The 22,068-nt window shown below is 39.2% G+C and overlaps 1 protein-coding gene across 1 annotated transcript in view; it reads left to right on the forward strand.

The window, feature by feature from the left end:
- The window catches only part of CFTR (CF transmembrane conductance regulator), an 84,349-nt gene that overhangs the window by 52,670 nt on the left and 9,611 nt on the right, over nt 1-22,068 (forward strand). Inside the window, exons 19-23 of the mRNA XM_039381002.1 lie at nt 2,561-2,711; nt 3,812-4,039; nt 6,077-6,177; nt 14,493-14,735; nt 18,215-18,370. Of these exons, the coding sequence (XP_039236936.1) occupies nt 2,561-2,711; nt 3,812-4,039; nt 6,077-6,177; nt 14,493-14,735; nt 18,215-18,370 (879 nt within the window). The remainder of the gene's footprint in view (nt 1-2,560; nt 2,712-3,811; nt 4,040-6,076; nt 6,178-14,492; nt 14,736-18,214; nt 18,371-22,068) is intronic.

Consider the following 22,068-nt stretch of genomic DNA (forward strand, 5'->3'; position numbering starts at 1 on the left):
TGAGGCTTCAGGATGAAAGAGGCGAGTGTTACTTTCCAGTCCCTGGGATATACCCAGTTGCCCGTAAAAGAAGTGGCATCAGCCTTTCCATCAGTGACAGGAGATAGCATCTGTGATACGTTCTCTGACAGCCATCTGACCAGCTAATGACTGCAGTAACATTACCACTACTCTTAACATTCATATTGGTCTTCTACTAGTGTTTGCAGTGCAGTCACCATTTCTTGGAGATCCTTCATGTGAGATGCTACTAGCACATAGTGCTATCCCTAAGGTTTAATATAGTCACACTCAAAAGGTCATAGTGAATTCATTGAACATTTATGCCTATGGTTATGCCTGGTTTTCCCTAAATAATAAACTTGGGTTTGTTAATCAAATTGACCACTGCAGTCATTGTTACATTGAACCCTTGTTGAGTTGCTGTCTCTACCACCAGCTGCATTTTCCAAACTGGGAAATGTTGGAAGATGTCTCCCCTTCTGGCCTTTGTCCCAGGGCTGAAAGCTCAGCATCTGGGGTCACTGCAGCACAGCACTGTGGCTCTTAACTGGGCTGCATGAGACCTCTGCAGCCATTCCTCAATCATATGCTAATATAGTTGGCTTGTGTTTTAGATTTTTGCTTTTGCCTTTTTAGAGAAGGTATCATCTTCTGTCTGACTTTACACTTATTTTGTGTTTGAAGTTTATGAAGTAACACAAATGTTCATATTCAGCTTTTTATTGAAATAACTGTGGGACCAGCAGTGAGAACAATATGGCATCATAGTGACCTTTGCAAAATTTGAGTAAATGACATAAATGGGAATTATAACAGTCACTGAGTGACTGTAATCTCAAGTAATGTGAGAGCTGTATAACTTGGCTCAATATCAATTGAACAGCTCATTTGCTTCTTAACAGTTAGAGATACAAGTGTTACTAAATTCTGCAATTCGAAGTAATGAGTAAACATAAATCCATTCTTGCATTGCTGCAGACCAGTGCTATACAGCCTGCCCAAGCATAACCCACATGTGTCACCATTCTTTAAAGAGAAATGAGAAAAACAGTGAAAGAAATCATAGAGTCATAAAATCATTTGGGTTGGAAGGAATCTTAAAAATTTCTAGTTCCAATCCCTCTGCAATGGGCAGGGACACCTTCCTCTACACCAAGTTGCTTAAAGCCCCATCCAACCTGGCCTTGAACATTTCCAGGGATGGGGCATCCACAGCTTCTCTGGGCAACTGTTCCAGTGTCTCACCACCCTCACAGGGAAGAATTTCTTCCTAGTATCTAATCTAAATCTACACTCTTTCAGTTTAAAGCCATTCTGCCCTTAGCTTGTTGCAGTAATTTTCTTTTATAGACTTTGATGTTGCTGTTGCACTAGTCAGATTTCTGATGAAAAAAAATGTGTAGGAAACTTAGAATGCGCTTACCTGTTCATGGAAGACTCTAACTTGGAGCACTGGTAATTTAAATCCTTCCTTGAATTTATGTAAACGTAGTAGCAAAAACACCAACTGCGGGTTTCTTCCTAATGTGCAATTACCTTTTGCTTTCCATCTGTTTCTTTGCTGACTGGTCATTTGCAGTGATGTTTCAATGCGATGTTCATAATTTTGTCCAAATTGTCATTTTGCAGTCGATTTATGCTGGTAAGTATGCAGCTTAAAGTAGTTGTTTAGTGTTAAAAGTAACACCCTGATACAAAGCAGTACTTTGCGATTCTGTGTACACTGACATACTTGATGTTCATTAGATTTAGATATGAGACAAAAACAGTCTAGGTGCTTAAGGTGCTTCTAGAGTAAAGATTGAGATCTGATTTAGCTAAATCTGTCTGGACCTACTGATGATAAGTAGAATGGTGGTAGTCTCTGGTGGGTTAAACAGATTAACTCTGGAACGATTTTGTTCCTTTTGAGTCATTTGTCACCTTAAACCACCTTTTTGTTCTTCTGAAACTGCTAATTTGTCATACCACAAGTTCTCATACAACTTATTTCCTGTCTTCTGATCAGGATGAACAGTAGTGCTAGTTTCATATGTGGGTTACAGTCCCTTGAGCAAGCAGTGAGGTACAACTTGCCACTTTTTCTGATCCTCAGCAAAATTGCTTAGCCCAGAACCTTCGGGAGACTGGCATTCAGCTTCTGACAGTCTTGGACAGAGTCCAGGGAAGACAGAGACAGCATCAGTGGGTTTGGTGGGTGGCTGCAGATATTGCAAGTGTCCTTCTTACAATTTTAACTGGCGAGTGAGTGCCTAGTTGCCATTGTTTTTGTGTGGCTTAATAATTTAGAAGCCTGCAATACTGATTGTACTACAGAAAACACTTCTTTCATCTATTAGAAAAAATGGCAACTTTTTCCAACAGGTAATAGATCTGGTCCAAGTTACTTGTGATCTTTTCATGGAGGTTTGTTCTCAGCTGCAAAGACTACTTAGGTTAGCAATTTATGTTTGTTGAAACAATACATGGTTGCCATGGGAAGGAGATTCATCATCAATCTCTAGTCTATAAAATGATAAGTTTACTATATCAATAGTATTTTTCTTTCATTCTGCAGTTAATACTGATTGTGATTGGCGCTATAACAGTAGTCTCAATATTACAACCCTACATCTTCCTGGCATCAGTGCCTGTGATAGCAGCCTTTATTCTGTTAAGGGCATACTTCCTCCACACTTCTCAGCAGCTGAAACAACTGGAATCTGAAGGTAGGAGCAGCAAAATTGGTAGACTTCTAAATCCACAACAGATCATTTGAGAAGTGATTCCCCCTTTTTCCTCTTTTTTTGCCTTTTCTCCTGCAAGACATTGTCTCTGGGAGCAGAACACGTATCTCCTTAAAGCGATGGCTGTTACTGATCCAGCCAGTAGTGAGTGCTCTGCTGCCAAAGAGCAATAAAGAAGGTCTTTTTAAAGATGGGCTTTTAAAAGCCCACTGCAGCTGAAAACAAATAAAGGCCTGACATATAGTTTTCTTGAGAGTAAATGTAACTTGCAAAATTGCGATCAGACTTGGTATGTGCTCTTTGAGTTTGTTTCTTTGTAAGAAAAATTACAATTGATATATCTTGATTGCAAAGAAAGCTTACTTCTGAATAAGTTATTTGACTAAATTTCCTTCCGCACCCCCCATTAAGAGAGCAAAATATTCCAAATAAAATTGAAAACCTCATTCTGAAGTGTGACTTTGTAGAAGCAGGCACTGCTGCCTGGCTCTACAACAAACTGGCAGATCCTCAGCAAATCAGTCCTGAATCTTAAACAGTGATGATCCTCTTCCATTTTACTTAAGTGTAATTCTGAAGTTCCTCAGATCTAAGTTTAAATTTCTTTGATGTTCACAGGGAACCAATATTGGCTCACCACTTTTCATGTAATGCAAGATCTGCTTAAAATTACCATGTCAGTACAGTTGAATCCAGAGCATTAAAGTACTCTGCCTCTGCTAAAAAACCTTCACATGAGGGAGTTATCAAAATTACAAGAATTAATTTTGGCTGGGGAGGAGTAGCCTTTCTCTTGTGGCATCTTACAGAAGGCCAGGAGCTTCCCCAAGTAGTGTGCTATGAAGAAGTAATGTGATCCCTTCCTGTCAATACACTGAATGCAGTTTCAACCCATTCTTGAAAAGACTTGGTTTTTATCCTGTGCTAGGATTACTTCAGTCATGTACTCCAACAACATATGTAAATCACACACTGACAGTAATTATGCTGCTGTGAGTTAGAGCATAGAGGGGTGTGTTTGCATTATATTAAAAGTATTTACTTATCTATGTTTATGTTGTTCTAATTTAAACACTTTACAGCTCGGAGTCCAATTTTCACGCATCTCGTAACAAGCTTGAAAGGGCTGTGGACACTGAGAGCTTTTGGACGGCAACCGTATTTCGAGACCTTATTTCACAAAGCCCTGAACCTACACACAGCAAACTGGTTCCTCTACCTATCAACACTGCGCTGGTTCCAGATGAGGATAGAAATGATTTTTGTTGTCTTTTTTGTTGCAGTGGCGTTTATCTCTATCATAACTACAGGTATGGTAACTTTACCGGAGTACTGAAATGGAAGCCTTCTTCTTCTCTTTAACAGCTCAGCTTTAGAAACTTCTAAGAGAAATAAACTATTACAAAACCTAGCATTCGTAAGAATCACTGATTTAAGTAGGTTGTAACAGTAAACACAATTTAATTAAAATAGAAATTACACCATTCTTATCTGCAGTCTGATATTGTAGAGAACTCATTAAAGGGATTAATCTGAAAATAACTGAAAAGACAGAGCTTTCCTTTTCTTGACTGTAATTGCTGTAAAAGTAATCTCATGGTTTAAACCACACTACTGTACTGAGCAGCTTGGATGTTGATTATCCTCTGTATAGCTCAAAGGTTTTTAGTAAATGTAAGTTCCTCCCACTTGCAAATGGCTAAGACAGGCAAAGTTTTAATGATCTTTTAAAGCCACAACAATGGCAGAAATGGTCATCCAGTTCTTTAATTCCCAACCCACTGGCCCATTTTTCTATGTTAAGTTTTGCAAATTCCATTCAAAATCCCCTCAAAAATGACTCACAACTCCTAGTAAGCACAGTACATGAATGAGAATCACACTGTATGTTGCTATCTGAATTGTATTTGAGCTGGGGCCCCTGACTGGCCAGGTGTAGCCAGCCTCCAACAAGCAGAGAATAAGAGACTGATGTCCCCAAAATGTTGGAATAATTCTGTTCTATGGAAAAACTCACTATAGATTACTTCAAATACAATTTTTAATTCACTACGCTTTCATTATGTTTGGGCATTGTTCTACTTCTCCAGATTTTACACTGAACTTTGTGTGCAGGATCTGGATGAAATTTCAATACTATGGTCACTGATGAACAAGAATTTGATGATTTGTGGAGGGGTTTTTAAATCTAATATTCAAATTTCATTCAATTGTACTTCAGTGTTGAAAAGGAGTTATGTAAAAGTGTGCATTTTATCAAATATTGTATAGTTTATGAAATGCTATCCTCTATTTCTTGTGTAAGGAGCTCTCCTAATAAAAAAACCCAAGGACACAATCACTTCTGTACAAAAATAGGCATGTACAGTACTTTTGTTACAAAAGAGACTGTTAGTTTCCCTAAAATTCACAGGGAAACATCCCCTGCTGCCCTTCTCATTTTTCACTTAGTGCCCTTACTAGTTTAGGTTTCTTGTGTTATTGTTTTTCTGGATATTTTACTTAGAAGCACTATTAAAAAATGTTAAAATTTGTCATCTTGCCACCATTGTAACCTTTACTGTTACGGGCAATAGGCCCTTGGAGCAACAGTAAATTGCTTTTCTGAATCTGTCAGCTTTCATGAGGAATATTTTGCTTTTATTGCTTAATTCTGTAATTACTCTGATAACAAGATGTGTATAAGAAAAACAGGAGGTTTGCTGAAGAAAACCATAGAAGAAGTGGAGAAATCATAGAAAGGCATATGGCTTAAATTCTCAATTCCTTTTAGCACATAGTGAGGTTAAAAATCAACAGTAAGGTAGTTTAAATGCTTGTATTGTATTGTATGAACTCATAAAAGAAAATCCCTGGGAAATCCCACACTTGTTACAGTAGACAGTTAAAGCTAAAGAATTTATATCTGCATCTTTGTGAAACAGTAAGAAGATGTCCTCTATTTGCTGAAGAAATGAAAATGCAAACCAGTTCAACTGTTTTGAATTTTGAAGTTGTTAGTTGTGTTTGATGTTTTAGTTAGATAAGAGTCATTTCACAGATTCATGAGTGTTGGAAAAAGAAGGTCAAAAAGATTGCAGAGACCTGATTCTGTTTACAGCTTAAGTACCAAGATTTAATTTTTTCTTCTGTCAAAGCAAGATGAGGGTTTCTAGTGAGTTCAGTGCCAAAGTCAGGTGTTTAACTGGTGATTAACAGTCCTTTGTATGATTAATAAATCCATATTTTCTCCATGATACAAAAGAAGAGAGCGTATGGATATGCATTTTAAGATGTATGTGCTAATTTTCTCATTTCTATTGATTTTTTATTTGCATAGAAATTGAATGTGTTTTTTCTCTCCACAGGTGATGGACCAGGTAGAGTTGGGATTATTCTTACTTTAGCTATGAACATTATGGGAACCTTACAGTGGGCAGTAAACTCAAGCATCGATGTCGATAGTTTGGTAAGCATAAAATGCACTGTGCTGTGCTTTCTTTTGAGGAATTGCCTTTTTTGGTTGATTATGGTTGTGCAGTGAATTATCCTGAGTTGGATATCAGGCAGATGTGTCAGAAGAGTTCCCCTCATACCTTTGGAAGCAACCTACTGGCTTTGGTACTGCTCAAACTGAGTTTTTCCATGATCAAAAGTTTTCCTGGCCTACAATAAGCAACTTGCATTTGACTTCCTTGGGAGTCTTTTTCTGGTTTTAGCTAAAATACTCTCTGACATAAGGCTTTGTATGTATTAACCCCTTTAATTTTAAAAGGTAGGATTAGCTTTAAAACATAATATTTCACAAGGTTAACTCATCCTCACCTATTTGTTGAGATATGAGAAGCAGACTCATAAAGAACTCATAAAAGAATATGAGTCATACATTGGCTTAAATATATGAAAATTTTAGCTGTTATGTTAAAATGTGATAGTTACTTATCTCATTACACTTCAGTCATTCTAGGATGTATTTTAGGCAGAAGTCATGTAACAAAATACAGTAGCCTTAATAAACCAATAAAAAACTTTCTGAGAAAAAAAACCCTCCCACATCAGTCATACCTTCTCTGAACCCTAACTTAGCTTCTTGAGCCAACCATTTCAGTATTGGAAAACAAACAAACAAAAAAATACGGCAGATCTTAGAGACCATTAAATCCTCATTAGTTTAAATGTGTTGTCATATTAAAAATATGTAATTGAGGCAGATGGTGACAGTGAAGCAATATTTGCAGTCCAACATATTTTTTTTTAATAAGTAATCCTGAAGGAAATCCTTAAGAGACCCCAAACTGGGAATTAACAATTTACAACATCTAATCTCTTGTTTACACATGTGACTGCTGATAGTCCAGAAAGCTGATGGCCATTCAGGGACACCTTTTTTTCTGTCCTCCAAATGTTTTATGCTGGCTCTTTCTTTGCTTGTCAGAAGAGCCTGTCGTGAAGGGCAAGCACTTTGTGAAAGGGCTTTGTTGCTGTAACTACTAGACGTGCTGAACAGCGATTACATGACTGATAATGAAGTAAAATGTGCTGTTAATAAATCACAGAATCACAGAATTGTTAGAGTTAGAAGGGACCTCTGGAGATCATCTAGTTCAACCCCCCTGCCAAGGCAGGGTCACCTAGAGCAGGTCACACAGGAACACATCCATGTGGGTTTTGAACGTCTCCAGAGAGGGAGATTACACAACCTCCCTGGGCAGCCTGTTCCAGTGCTCTGCCACCCTTAACATAAAGTTCTTCCTCATGTTGAGATGGAACTTCTTGTGTTTTAGTTTTTGCTCCTTGTCCTGTTACTGGGCACCACTGAAAAGAGTCTGGCATCATCTTCTTGGCACCTACCATTCAGATATTTATATGCATTAATGAGATCCCCTCTCAGTCTTCTCCAGACTAAACAAGCCCAGTTCCTGCAGTCTCTCCTCACGGGAGAGATGCTCCAGACTCTTAATCACCTTTGTGGCCTCTGCTGCACCCCGTCCTGTAGCTCCTTGTCTTTTTTGTACTGAGGAGTGCAGAACTGGGCACAGCATTCCAGATGAGGCCTCACTAGGGCCGAGTAGAGGGGCAGGATCACATCCCTCGACCTGCTGGCCACACTCCTCCCAATGGCACCACAGGATACCATTGGTCCTTCTGGCCACAGGGGCACTGCCGGCTCATAGTCAACTTGTCAGCCACCAAGACTCCTAGGTCCTTCTCTGCAGAGTTACTTTCTAGTAGGTCAGCCCGCAAAAAATACAACAGTGACAACAATGTTCACTCAGCTCTCATTTGTAAACTCCATCTTAGCCCTGTAAGGCATAATGTGATCACTCTAAGCGTAACAATCTGTATACAAATAATGTGCACATATTACATGGCTTAATACAAACTGAAAGTGTTTCACAAGAGCAACAGGAAGTCTTACTGTAGAATTCAAAGGGTGTTTTGATAAAGAAGAACTTCCCCTTTTTAAAAATAGAGTGATATTAAAATGTAATCTATTAGTAGTAATAAGGAAGTAACTCCCTTTTCCCTGAAAAAAAAATCTCAAGTTGTTCCAGATATTTCTGAGTACTTTGCTCTATATTAAGCAAACTACTGCACTGGAGCACTGGTTATATTATATTAATGAGAGCCTTCTAAGGTACATCTGAGTTTATTTGTGAATCCCCTGGACATCTTTTAGCAGCGAGTAACTACCCACCCCCATTACATGAATTTTCAGGTATACAAGATGACAAACTAATAGATATTGCTGGCAGTATGATTTTCCTAACATTCAAAAGCTGCTCCTGTGCACAAGCAGATAAGAATAGCTTAACGGTGTCAAGACAATAAAACTGCTTTACTGGGTGATGCAGATATATTATTTTCTACTCTGTAGTACTCTGCATTTAGCACTTCCCTCTTTAAAGTATTTTACAATTATTTGGTTAAAGATGTACTGCAAAGTTTTGCCTGACTTAATAGTCTATTTGGTCATACTCTGTTTTTCTCTCAAAGAGTACTTTGAAGCTCCCCACAAGACCACATCGACTAGAACTGACACATCTCCACCTGTCTCCAGTTATAGATATGCATGCACCGCTCAGTGACATCACTTTTACCCTTCCTTGAGCAGCTGTGACATCTGTGCTTACAAGACTGCAGACAAGCATGCCTGAGTGAATAGCACATTTGTAGGTAGCAGTCTTTGGTTGTCAGATAAGTGGGAGTTTTCTGCAATGGTTGCTGCACAGTTGAAAGCCATGCCCAAAGGAGTAGCTGCTGAACTTAGTACATAATATTAAGCTCCTACTGAGTTGTTTTACAAAATATTCAGGGTACAGGACATGGGTGAAATAAATGCAAGCAGAAGGACAGAAAGACAAGAGAGTAGGGAAACAGGATCATATGAAAAAGGAAAAAAATGTCCTGGAAGAATTACTGGCCAAACAGAGGGGTGGGTGGCAGTTTTGACTTTATTCCACACAATCTCCACCTTGAGTTTTCCATGACACTGGCACACATGTTGAAGAATTCTGAGTTTCTAGGTCGGTTTTTATTTTTACATACATAGATGTTGTCTTTGAAGCACTTTCTATTGAACAGATTTGGCTTTAACTGAAAAATCCCTATTATCTCTTAATACCCCAAAATGGTTTGATGGTTTTGGCATTTCATTCTCTACAGCCCTGATACTTTGTCTGCTCAGCTTTTTTCTCTTCTTTTTTTTTTTTTTTTTTTTTTTTTAAATTTCCAAATGTATGTGGTTGCTCTGACAGCTATACATTTTTTCATTTAAAGCTACCAGTTAGGCTAAATTTGTTTCACTTTGATAATTTCTGCTAATATCCCTTTAGTTGCTTTTCAGTCTTTTTTGTATACCTCTAGACAGTCATGTAGTATTTTATTTTTTTTTTCCTTCATAAGGAAATAGAAAGTAAGTTTTCAGTAAGTGTTGCTTTCACAGAAGCATTAGCTAGTCCCAGTGGACTATTTTAGTATTTTATAACCTCCTCCTTCACTGATACATATACTACAGTAGCAGTGCTTTAACTGTAAAGGACAGTTCCTTTTATCAGGGAAAGAGAAAATGCCATGCTTTTACTGTTGCCAAGATTACTTATATAAGGAGATATAAAAAGAATCCTCCAAAGAGATATTAAAACCAAACTTGTTAAACCTCATGGTGCCCCACCCTGTACATCAGGGATGCTGAAGAATTAAAGTAATACATGGTGGAGAAGAGGATCAAATAAAAAAAGTACAACTGTAAAAAATAATGATGCTTTTACAGCTGACTTTCATGCTTTTATTTTCCCATACTATTTCTCCTTTAATCTGTTCAATCAATTTTTTTTTCTTAATCTAGGACATTATCTTCATATACCTTTTACTACTTTTGGCAGAAAACCTGAGAACATTGTTAATTTCCAAAGTTTAAGTAGACTTAATACTTGACTGCAAAATCTGCATGAGAATGACAGTTCTCAAACTGAGGTGTTGGTCATCTGGAAGAGAACAGAATCAAGAAAAATTTGTTAGAATATTTTCTTTTCTGCCTGCCTGCACAGCAGTGTGAAAAAAGAGAAAAAAAAATCAGTACAAGTTTGACATGAACTAAATATTTCATTTTTCAAGGTTCGAAGAGAAGTATATGTCCTATAAGTGCACCCAAAATGTAACAGCAGAAGATATCTAAACTCAGTAAAACCATATGGGCTGCCTACAGAGTCAGTTTTTGCCGTGACTTAATGCACAGGGTTTTTTTACGACATGAACCATTGGACCAGCCTCTCATAGGATCTCTCAGTTGTACACTGCACTTTCCAGGCAGCATATTTGTGAGGAGGTGATGTCTTGCAACATGTGTGGTCTGGGATGGGTGGCTGCTCTCTTTTTAGCAGAAGAGAACATTGAGCCTGAATAAATTAATTGCATTAGATTACTTGTAGAAGAATTACTTCTTCCACCTTCTGGAAATATACATTACATGATTATATTATGAATTCTCCTTCAATGTTAAGAAGAGTTTAAGTGATATTAATGAGAAAATAAATTAAAGATTTTTCAGTATTATTAAAATCTCAGTAAAATACAATTAGGCAAGGCTAAAAATAGTGTACTATGTTTTAGACATTTTTAGATGGAAGTAGTAAATATACTCCTTTATTCAAAAGCATTAGTTAAAGAATGTGAATGTAACAGGCACATTGTTGATGGGAATAATGGATAAGAAACTTGCTGTCACTTACACTATACCTGTCATTGTGAATGACAGATTTTTGCCTGTGAAAGGAAGAACAGATATTTTTGTAAAATGTTACTGACATTTATGCTGCATTCTGTCCAGATCTTACTCGTAATTCAAATTATAGAACAAGGAAAGCATCCTTCTGAATTGATTTAAAAATATTAAACAATCTAAACTATCTGCATATGTGACTAATAAATCTTGCAGGGTAGTTGGGACATAGGGATGAAATTTTCTGTTGTATGGGAAGACTTTTTGTCCAGCTGGCTTCATAGCTGATATTAGCTAGTGTGTAGTGGTAATAATGGGAAATAATGGAAAATCTCTGCCTGTACAAACATTCACAGCTCTTGATGAAGCCAAGAAAGACCTTCATTTCTGAAGTGGCCATATGTCTATGAAGATAAGATTTCTGAAAACAAATGTACTATCAAATTAAAATAAATGCAGGTGCTCATTGTGGGATTTACTACAGAAAGTCAGATAAGGAGAAAATTGTCAGTCTGATCCAAGGTCTTCCTGTTTGTATCACCAAAATGAGATTACTTAAGTACATCAACATGGTGATGATGCCTTTCTATCTTGTACGATGGAAATAATAATCCATAGGCTTGGGTGTTAGCATGCTTTTTAAAACAGTTTTGTTTCAAGATGCTGAGATATAAACTGTGATCCCAGTATTTCCTTGCATTGTGTATAAATTTGCTCCCACATAGAAAATCTACCTAACAGTATTTCAGTCTGGATCTAAGAGCAGAAAGGAATGGTAATACATCAAGTAGAGACACTTTGCAGAACGAAGATGTACAAGGAATTTTCCACAATATCACTAGAGATATTTTACTCTGAATACTGATTAGAGAACTAATGTTGTTTATGGGGACAAGTTTTTGTAAAACAAGAAATCTAGTTAATTACGTTAGTTGGACTAAGGCACTTAGGAACCTGAATGTAAGGGAAAGTCATCTTCAAGTAAAGAGCTGAAATTTATTTCCTGAACAGGAGAAAAATAGGACATTTTGGAGACTCTAGGACTACCAGCATGAATTACATTCTCTTAAAGTGTATTAGAAATTAAAGCCTCTACAGAATGGATTTTAATGTTAACCTAAACAAGCTATGTGTGGGAGGTCAAGAAGCAGATAGCAAAGAGAGACTTGACAAAATTGGAGTTAGGCCTGCAAATGGCTCAAAATCTGAATAAATGCTTGGTCTCAATTTTTAGTAAATGGGCAGTGTCTAAACTGTGGAGCAGAAGGTAGAAGTGAGACTTATAATATCTGAGGTGGGAATTATATGCAAAACCAGCTAGAATCCCGGTCTCCTTAAAATTCCTGTACAGTTTGTGGAGAGACACATGCATCACATGTGAGTCGGTCCACATAAAATTGGAGTCTTCAACTAGGTGTGTTTGGGTTCTGCTGCTGGACATTTCAGTTAAACATGTGAAACCAGACTGGAACAATGCTGCCCAGACCAGGTAGGACCAGACATCCCATCCTAGGCTTCAGGAAGAACTGGGTGAGAGCCTAGAAATCTGGTAATGGCCACTTCAAATAAATCCAACAACCTGGCAGTGGTGGTGGCACATGATAGAATAACATCTCTCACTTTTTGGTTAGGAAGGAGAAATGAGAAGTCATTGATGCCGCCATTGATGCTGCCATCAGTTTGTTAGTATGATGGAAACATTCTTTAGAAACAATATTTAAGATTTAATTAAAATGTGATGCTTATAGAGTGGAGTCACTTATGTTTGGTGACATAAGGGTTGCATCACACTAACCTGATAACTGTGTTTGATGATTATTTTCCAGACAAAAGTAATGTAGTCGACCTCATTTGCCTTCAGGAAAGCATTGGCCGTGGCTCCGTTTCAGGAATTGCCTAAATGAAGGAACTGTAAACTCGTTAATGAGTTGGACAGAAAGGAAATGGCATTAAGCTGTATGCATTAAGCTGTAGGGAGGCTACTCAACAAAGATTAGATTTGTGACTGAGCTAGTTTTAATCTTTCTTAATGCTCTCAACAAAGGAAAAAATGTGTTGAAGAAATCCGCCAAAGGCACAAAGCTGAAAGGCAATGTTGACATGAAGGATTCTGGGAGTTGAAAGGTATTAGGTGACCTCAAATAGCAAATGTAAAATAGATATCAGTAACCAAAGTGCAATGGCTTGAATTTAGGGACTGCTAAGAATAACCTCAGTTGTAAGTAAGGATCTCCTCGGTTAGAAATGTCTAAGATGGAGGAAAGCTTAGCTGACCACCCTTAAATCAAAGGGTGACTATAAGATGTGACTGTGAACACATCCTATGATGTGTTAATGGAGATATTCCTAAGATAGATAAGGAAATATCAATGCATTTGTACAATGTCCTTGTTAAACATCGTCCAAAATGCTGTGTACATTCTGGTCAGACAGGAAAGCTTGATTTGAACTAGGGTGTTTGGAGAAGGAGAACGTATGTTAAAAAGGAGGCTTAAACTTGGATTTTCTTTAGTCCTGGGGAACAAAGGGTGGCTGGATCTAAGGTATCCCTCCATAAATGGATGGAGAAAGCAGCTAGGAAAAACTGTTCTTTATAATTTAAAATTAATACAGTTTTAACAACAAAGTGGTCTGTGAAGTAAAAAATATGTTTTTTGACCACCTGAGCAGTGAAGTTGTAGTGAAGGACATGAATTAACTATTTACTAATTGATCCTTGACCCATTTAATAAAAATAAGATCAAGAGGACCCTTTATAGTCCCATGTTCCTTTGAAAATTCATCAAGACTGCTACTAGCAACTTCTTGAAGTTCATGAACTACAAGACTTGATTATTTCACCAAATATATATAACTACTGATAAAAAGTTAATTATCATGGAACATCCTCCTAAGTTTTTTTAAACTATAGATAATTTCTCATAAATACTCAACTCTTACTGTCTGATGATTTTTCTTCTTGATGCTACTGCTTTGCATCTTTAAAATTCCACACAGTCTGCTGATCTTTGGATATCAGTCATTGTTCAAGGAACTTCAGGTTTTGGGCAACCCCATACAGCAGGAAGGAGAGGAGTTTAAGGTGCCAGGGTTGCTTTTATGATTATACTTTCTTTACTCAGGTTATCAGGTTAATACAGGGGTCATCACAAGTTTTCAAAATATGTTTTTAAAGGTGGAAAGAGCTATTGTATCAATTTAAAAGGAAGCAAGAGGAATCACATATTGGACCAATGCCAGTAGTACAAGCACAATGTACTACTGAGATCAGCTCAGTTGGTTAGAGCATGATGCTAATAGCGCCAAGGTTGTGGGTTCAATCCCTCTATGGACCATTCACTTAAGGGATCCTTGTGGGTCCCTTCCAACTCAGAATATTCTGTGATTCTGTCAATCTAGAGCTCTGGATGAGAAGTATCATACCTTTGAAAATTATATCATAGTATAGCTTACACAGAAATGAGACTCCCTGTTCTGGCTAGGATTTAGGAATAATTTTATTTCATTTGTTTTGATAGTTTAGAATTAATTACAGTTAGAATACTGTTTGTTTTAACTTGCAGATGCGGTCTGTTGGACGAATATTTAAATTCATCGACATGCCAACAGAAGAGACAAAAAGCGTTAAACCACAGAAAAATAATCAGTTTTCAGATGCCCTTGTAATTGAAAACAGGCATGTAAAGGAAGAGAAGAACTGGCCATCTGGGGGCCAAATGACTGTGAAAGACCTTACGGCCAAATACGGTGAAGGAGGATCTGCTGTGTTAGAAAACATTTCCTTCTCAATAAGTTCAGGGCAGAGGGTAAGACACTGTTTTGCTGTGTTTGTTCTGACTTCTATTAGCTTAACTATAGAATTGTCATTATAAATCTATCCAATGACTAATGGGGAGTTTGAGTCCAGTAAGGTTTTGTAAATGAAATTTTTGCAAAACAAAATATCATCTGAAGTACCTGAAGAACAGAAATGGCTTATGTCTATTTTTAAAAAGAGCTCATCTTATTGACTACAAACAAAAACAGAAGGCAAGGAAAATCTACCTCAGTTATTCTAGAAGTCTTGGCACTATTTACAGCTCAGTGAAGAACAATGGGGATGTTTGTTGGTCATAAGGAGCAGAATATACTGATAAAATATGTATGCAGCAGTTCTCCAAGTTGTATTCCCATGCCTGAAATTGTCCACCTTCTCTTGGGGAGAGGGAAGCTTGCTGGTGAGTGCAGGTGCTGGGGGCAGCCTGACCCAGATGGGGCAGGGCACGAAAGAATACTGGCTGCTGTGCCAAGGGTAATGCACTGGTGATTCTGGCAGCCAGAGGGTGGAGGTGCCGTCCTGCCCATTCCATCAGGGCTCTATGCCACCCTGAATTATTATATTACAGACCATAAAGAGCTGTATTCTTTAGAGGATTGACAAACCTCTAATTAATCTTCATGTGTGTTTGGGGTTGGATTCAAGAAAGAGCTCTAGTTTAAGGACAGCATTTAGGTAGAAGTTTAACACTTTGCTTCAAGTTCTTGCTAAAGTACCAACCTTGATGGGATGGGAAGAGAGGTTGATGTGATTTCCTGAGCTGGAGCCATACAGATGAAGAGGAGATTTTAACTGTCCCACATAGATGAGAAAACAGGTCCAGTGACAACTCCCTGGCTTTGGATATCACCAGTCTCTGCCAGATTTGGTAGATCTCTCTTGGTTTAACTGAACTGAATGTTTCATCTACTAAGTTTGAGGACACCAAAATTTTGAACCCAGAACTCTGAATTCCTGTAGCACCATCCTGAAGCCAGTCTGCCTTGTAAGAGAGACACCTGTGATTCCTGGAACTTGGAGATGCAGGTGCTGCTGCAGTCTGGTGGATTTCCTTCCTGGAAAATCCCATGAAGCAATGGAGTATGAAAGATAAAAGATACTTTTGTACTGTACAGAGAGAAGGCAGAGCAGTAAAAACAAAGATCACTTTTTCAAGGGCTATGTTTCAAATTGGGTGATGTACCCTGGGTTTAGATGTAAGCATGCTCCTTAAACTGGTGAGGATTTTTCTCTCACCAGAGAAGGACATGTAAACCAAACAGGAGAGGGGAGAGCTCTGCTATGTTGAGACGTAGAATAGAATCGAAAAAAATAGAATAGAATAGAATAACATAGTCATCTAGTCCAGCTGCCTGACCACTTCAGGACGGACCAGAAGTTAAAGCATTGTCCAAGGGCATTGTCCAAATGCCTCTTAAAAACTGACAGACTATGGGCATTGACCACCTCTCTAGAAAGCCTGTTTCAGTGTTTGACCACCTTCTTAGTAAATAAATGCTTCGTTATGTCCAGCTTTGAACCATTCCCACCATTTCCTCTCACTGGATCCCAGGGAGAAGAGATCAGTTGCACCTTAGCCTCCTCTCCAAACTAGACAAGCCCAAAGTCCCTGGCCACCTCTCATAGGATATCCTTTCCAGCCCTTTCACCAGCTTTGTTGCCCTCCTTTGAATGCATTCAAAGACTTTCACATCCTTCTTAAACTGTGGAGCCCAAAACTTGACACAGCACTCCAGGTGAAGCTGCTCCAATGCTAAATAGAGCAAGATAATCACCCCTTTTGACCAGCTGGTGGTGCTGTGTTCGATGAACCCCAGGAGGGGGTTTGTCCTCTTGGCTGCCAGCTCTTGATCCTGTTGTCAGCTCCAGATCCTCTCTTCAGGGCTGCTCTTCAGACCCTCCTATCTCAGTTCATATTTATGCCTGGCATTGCTCCATCCCAGGTGCAGAATCTGACATTTGGACTTGTTAAATATCATTAATCATTGTCCAGTGCTCCAATTTATCTGGATCCCTTGGCAAGGCCTCACGTCCTCAAGAGGCTCAACAGTATTTCCAGTTTGGTATTGTCAGAAAACTTGCTAATGGTGCATTTGACTCTTGCATACAGGTCATTCACAAATATATGGAACAGAGTTGACCCTAGGATTGAGCCCTGAGTAATACCACTGGTGACTGGACACCAGCCAGATGTAGCCCCATTCACTACAACCCTTCAGCCAGTTGTTCACCCAGTGCACTGTGAACCCACTCATCCCACAGCTGGAGAACTTGTCCAGAAGGATGCTGTGAGGAACAGTATCAAAAGCCTTACTAAAATCCAGAAAAAACTACATCCACCACCTTTCTTTCATCCACATGGCGGGTGACTGCATCATAGAAGGATATCTTATTAGTTACACAGCCCTTTCTCTTTGTGAGCCCTGTTGACTGTGCCTGATGGCATTATTCTTTAAATGCCTTTCAGTAGTACACTGTATAATCTTCCCCATGATTTTTTCAGGAACTGAGGTTAGACTAACAGGACTGTAGTTCCCTCATGCTCTTTTTGTAGACTGGAATACAAATCTACACAATCAGTAGATAGGGTAGGTGCAACAAAGCACAGACTGCTCATCTGGTTTGGATGCCTGAGGCACTGTTACAAAAGGGATGCCAGGCACCAGGAATAATCCCCTTCTTCACCTTTGGATGTACGTGGTCACCCTACAAAAGCAGACCACACTCAGACAGGACATCACTAGCCATGTAAACCCAGATGTTGGAAAAGGCAGCATTTCAATGTTTGCTGGGGATTGCTGCAGATATTGCTTGCTCCTGTAATTGGTCAGTGCAACAGTACAAGGGGAAAAGAGCTTTTTTAAAGAAAACTCCATGTATTATGTTTCTTCCTATCCTAGAGATAAGGAAAGATGCATCAACTGGGCAGGTTGAGGACTTGCACAGCTGCTTGGGAGTGGCCAATGGCATGGTTTGTGCTGGAATCACTGCCTCAGGCCCAAGCTACTCCACTACAAATTCATGGTCTGATCAGAGTTATGTCCTCTATTTTTGGTTGTATGAAAATGGAGTAGCTTACTAGGGTGATTCAAGTGCACTCCCTACTTAGTTTTTGTCTGCTGCATGTGACTTTGCTGAAGAGGGCTTCATAGCAAAGTGAAGGGAAAAGGTACAAAGAGCTGGACTAATCAGTACAAGATAATAGGTAAGTAAATTTCTGACTTTCAGGTAAGGGTAGGTTATCAGATTTTTTGTCTTATTTAATTTTAACAAAGCTAAGAAGTCTGGCCCAATGTTTGATTCAGCCCTTGATATAGGCTTTTATCACTCCCAAATGAATGACATTTGCTATCCCATTGGGATCCGTTTGGACTGTTCTTCACTGATGAGATCTCTAAGGTTTTTGCCTTAGTCTGTGATTAATATATGAACAGTATTAAATGTTGGCTCTTACAATTTGCATTGCAGGTAGGCCTTTTAGGAAGAACAGGCTCAGGAAAAAGCACCTTACTTTTTGCATTTTTAAGACTGCTGGATACAGAAGGGGATATCCAGATTGATGGAGTTTCCTGGAACACAGTGAGTGTGCAGCAATGGAGAAAGGCATTTGGAGTGATTCCTCAGGTAATGGGATTATTGTATATTTTTGTACCTTTGTTTTCATTGGTTCTATATCCATATGTGCATAGTTACCTTCAAGATGGAAGTTTGTTATTTGTATGTAGAGAAACAAACAGAACACAGATTTTGTGAAAAGGGGAGTGGCATGGATGAATGGGTGGATGGATGCAATGATTCACAGCAAACTTTGTCTTTTTAGGGTTTCTATGCCACTCACACAAGAACTTTTCTAGAAATGGGAAGGTACAGCACACTTAAGCAGTAGGGTTTCTAGCCTGCTTATCCCTGCTCCTTTGACACTGTTTGCATGTTGATTCAGAATAAGATAGTGCCCCTTGAAGAAAAAATACAATAAGTGTCCTCAGCTCTACATCACATATTATGGTTAACATCTGCATACTGTACATTGCCTGTTTTCCCTGACAGGCTGACAGCAAACAACTAAACCTGGGGCTTCTGAGTCCCTTGCCAATGTCCCTGCCACTGGACCAGTGTCTTGTATTAGTTACAGCTAATTATTAGATTAGCTGTTTGAAAAAATAATGTTATTGTCTGTATACAGTAACACTAAAAGGTGATTGCTTATTGTAAGGGTAGGAATGAAAACTGAAGGAATTAACTGCATGATTTTAATGCCATGTTTTGTATTTTTGTTGTTGAAAGCTGTTAGTCCTTACCAACGATGCTGATACATGAGTAACACGTATTGGCCTTGTCTTCTTTGAATGCTATACCTCAGATAGTTCTTCAGCTATAAAATGTACACAGTCTTTTCTATACGGTGTTCATTCCTTTGGAAATCTTGTGACTGAATTAATCTTGGCAGATTAATTCATGTAATATTTGAGGGCAATCTTACCAATGGATCACTTGTAGTATTGTGAGGCAGAGGGAGAGCAGTTGCAGATCAGCTGATCACACTGTGAGGGGTCATGCAGTCTGCCCCACCTTTATCCACACTTGAGGGGTGGCTACTAACCCTAGAGACTGACAAATATGGTTTGATCCTTGGCCACCCTGGGTGACCTTCTCTTTGACAGACCCACAAGGGGTGTGCCAAACAGGGTGACCAAGGATGTTCTTTTAACTGTTAGGTGTCAAACCCTAATTGTTCTATTCCCAGCATCCTGTCTCCACCGTAAAGCTGTTGCATTTGGTTTCTGTGCATATGGTTTGTTTCCAGGTAGTGTCCTGTCTGAGAAAGGTGGGTACTGTCTTAAAAAGCTGGTGAGTGTATGTGGAGTATAAAGCTGTTGCACACTGACTACATGAGGAATTTTAAAATAGTTGGAGAGACTCTGGGACACCCAGCCAGTTTAACTAAAAATATGCTGTTAGTTTTACAGCTTTGGATGCTGTTAAAAGATGCTGAAATGATCATGCTGGAAAAACAATGGTCTTGATTTTGCAAACACAAGGAGAATTTGGAATTAAATTTTTCTACTTGATGATCAGTTCTGAGTTATGATAGCTTCCCTTTCAAAAATGTTGTTCCACAGTAGCCCTAGTGGCATTTATTTAAAATAGGAGTGCAAAGAAGACACAATTCTCTCTTCTCTGTGCATTTCCACAATCATACTCTGAAATTTCCTCAAAGGCAGCAATTTTTTAGCACTTTGATCTTGCCAGAACACACCCTTTCTTTACTGCCACATTAGTCCTTCAACAAAACAAGCCCAACAGGGCAGTAGTGAGTCCACTGGTTGGATTAATTTCTTACCTGAGGTCTACCAGTCACATGGTGCCTCCTGAACTGCTTGCTTGGCAAGCTGGCCTTTGATAGTTGACCTGTTGTCACCCTTTCTGTCCTCTCTTCAACATTTTCACATCTATCTATTCCTTTAAACTTTTATTTCTTTATTATAGCTGGCTTAGTTCTGCAGCATGATTGTTGCTTGCGATTATGAAAAGAAGTCCCCCCTCAGATCAAGGCAGCTATGCAGTGAACTGCACGGGTAGCCGCATCTATTTAGTTTGGAGGACAGGTATGTTACAGAGCTGCCCTCCAAAGCATGGCTGTATAGGATGAAGAATGCTTTTACGAGTACAAGCTATGTCTCCACTGCAAAATTTTCCTATATGACCAAGTATAACTTTCTGTATTGGAAGGGGCTTCCTTGTCTCTCCCATAGTCATCCTTTTGCTCTCAGCCCTTTCTCCCTTTGGCATGTGGTTGCCCAGCAGGGTTTTTGCTTTCTGTCTCCAGCTGTCCTTGGGAATGCGTGGACTGAGAAGAAAACTCAATGCTTGATAACAAGTAGTCATTGTCCCACTGAAAAATATGAGGAATAATTCTCATAGCTGAGTACTCACTATAGAGTTGCTAATGGTATAGAAATTATCATTCTGCAACCATCAGCAAAATTCAAGAGACATTTTTTACATGAGCAGCGTAACTTCCCCTTCTGCTAGTGAGGCGCATTGCTAGTTCATTGTTAAAATTACACATTTAGTTCAGTTCACAAGTCCCTGATATGTGGATCAGTGCCAAATAATCCCAGCCTTTCATTCTCTGGAAGGTCACGAGAGTTGCCAGCCTGTTTGCATGCTTCAGCTCACAGCTCTTGTCCCAAAGCCTTGCCAAAGAACTGCACATTATGCCTCAAAAGTTCCCACATTCAGAACAAAATGAAGTTTTCAGCAGCACTTTCCCAACAGGAAAGAGAAATTGCATATGCCACCCTGCCTTTCCCGGCAGAACAGAGGGAGCCTTTTGTTCTTAGCCATTCACCTACAGCTTCAGAATGGAAAAAAAAAAGTTGCCTTTCCTTTCCTGGAAGGCTCGCCTCCAGCAACACCTGGATATTCGCTGTCTCCAGGAGAGTCTTTGCTAACAAAAGGAGAATGGAGCTCTACCTGAGGCATGCTTCCTCCTGAAAACTTTCCAACATTCTCCTTCTCTTCCTTAACCCTAAGTTTCCCAATTTAGTAGAAAAGAAGTGCTTTTCCTCCGTGGGAACCTCACTGTTGCACAACTGCACAGCACAGACAGTGTTCTAAGACACTGCTGTCTGCTCCATGCAGTGTGGTCAGGGATCACACTGAACTGGAGCAAAGGCAAAACCCCTGCTTCTTTCAGTATCTTAAATCTGGCTGTCAGTGCCTTGTAGTGGTGTGAAGGGGTAAAATATGTTTCCTGAAGCACCCACAAGGAAGTTTCTTCCTGTACCTTCTCACATGGCTGTGGTTCTGAAGCACAGCCTACCCACAGCGCTGCTCCTACAGACTGTCATTCTCCTGCAGAACAATTGCACCAGCAACACCAGGCTGTACCTTTGCACCCATCATCCCTTCTTTCTGGACAGACCTTTCTGATGATACTTCTGCAGGCGTTTGCCCACTACATTTCCAGGGAGAGGACTTCCGGCTGCATTTGATTTCATCACACTGAGGTTCTCTTGTATACAGGTCCTCATGCAGATTGCATCCTGAAGTATTTAACAGAGTCAGATTCAGAAAATGTCTTCAGAAATTTGGCTTTGAATGGAAACAGGAAACTTGCAGCCAATTTCCCATTAACGTAAATGATCACAAAGCTGACACCCATGCTGCTAGCTCCAAGAAAGGGGATGACTTCTGATGTTTACTTGAGTGTTCTACTGCATCCTAGAAGATCTTACACTGTTTTCTACATGTAAATACTCCATATAGAGTTAAAATCAAGCTTAGCATAGAGTACAAGATTACTATAGTTTGTGGGA

Source organism: Pipra filicauda, unplaced genomic scaffold (assembly GCF_003945595.2).
Source record: "Pipra filicauda isolate LSUMZ 115617 unplaced genomic scaffold, ASM394559v2 scaffold210_size2929891_pilon, whole genome shotgun sequence".
Taxonomy (NCBI): Eukaryota; Metazoa; Chordata; class Aves; order Passeriformes; family Pipridae; genus Pipra; species Pipra filicauda.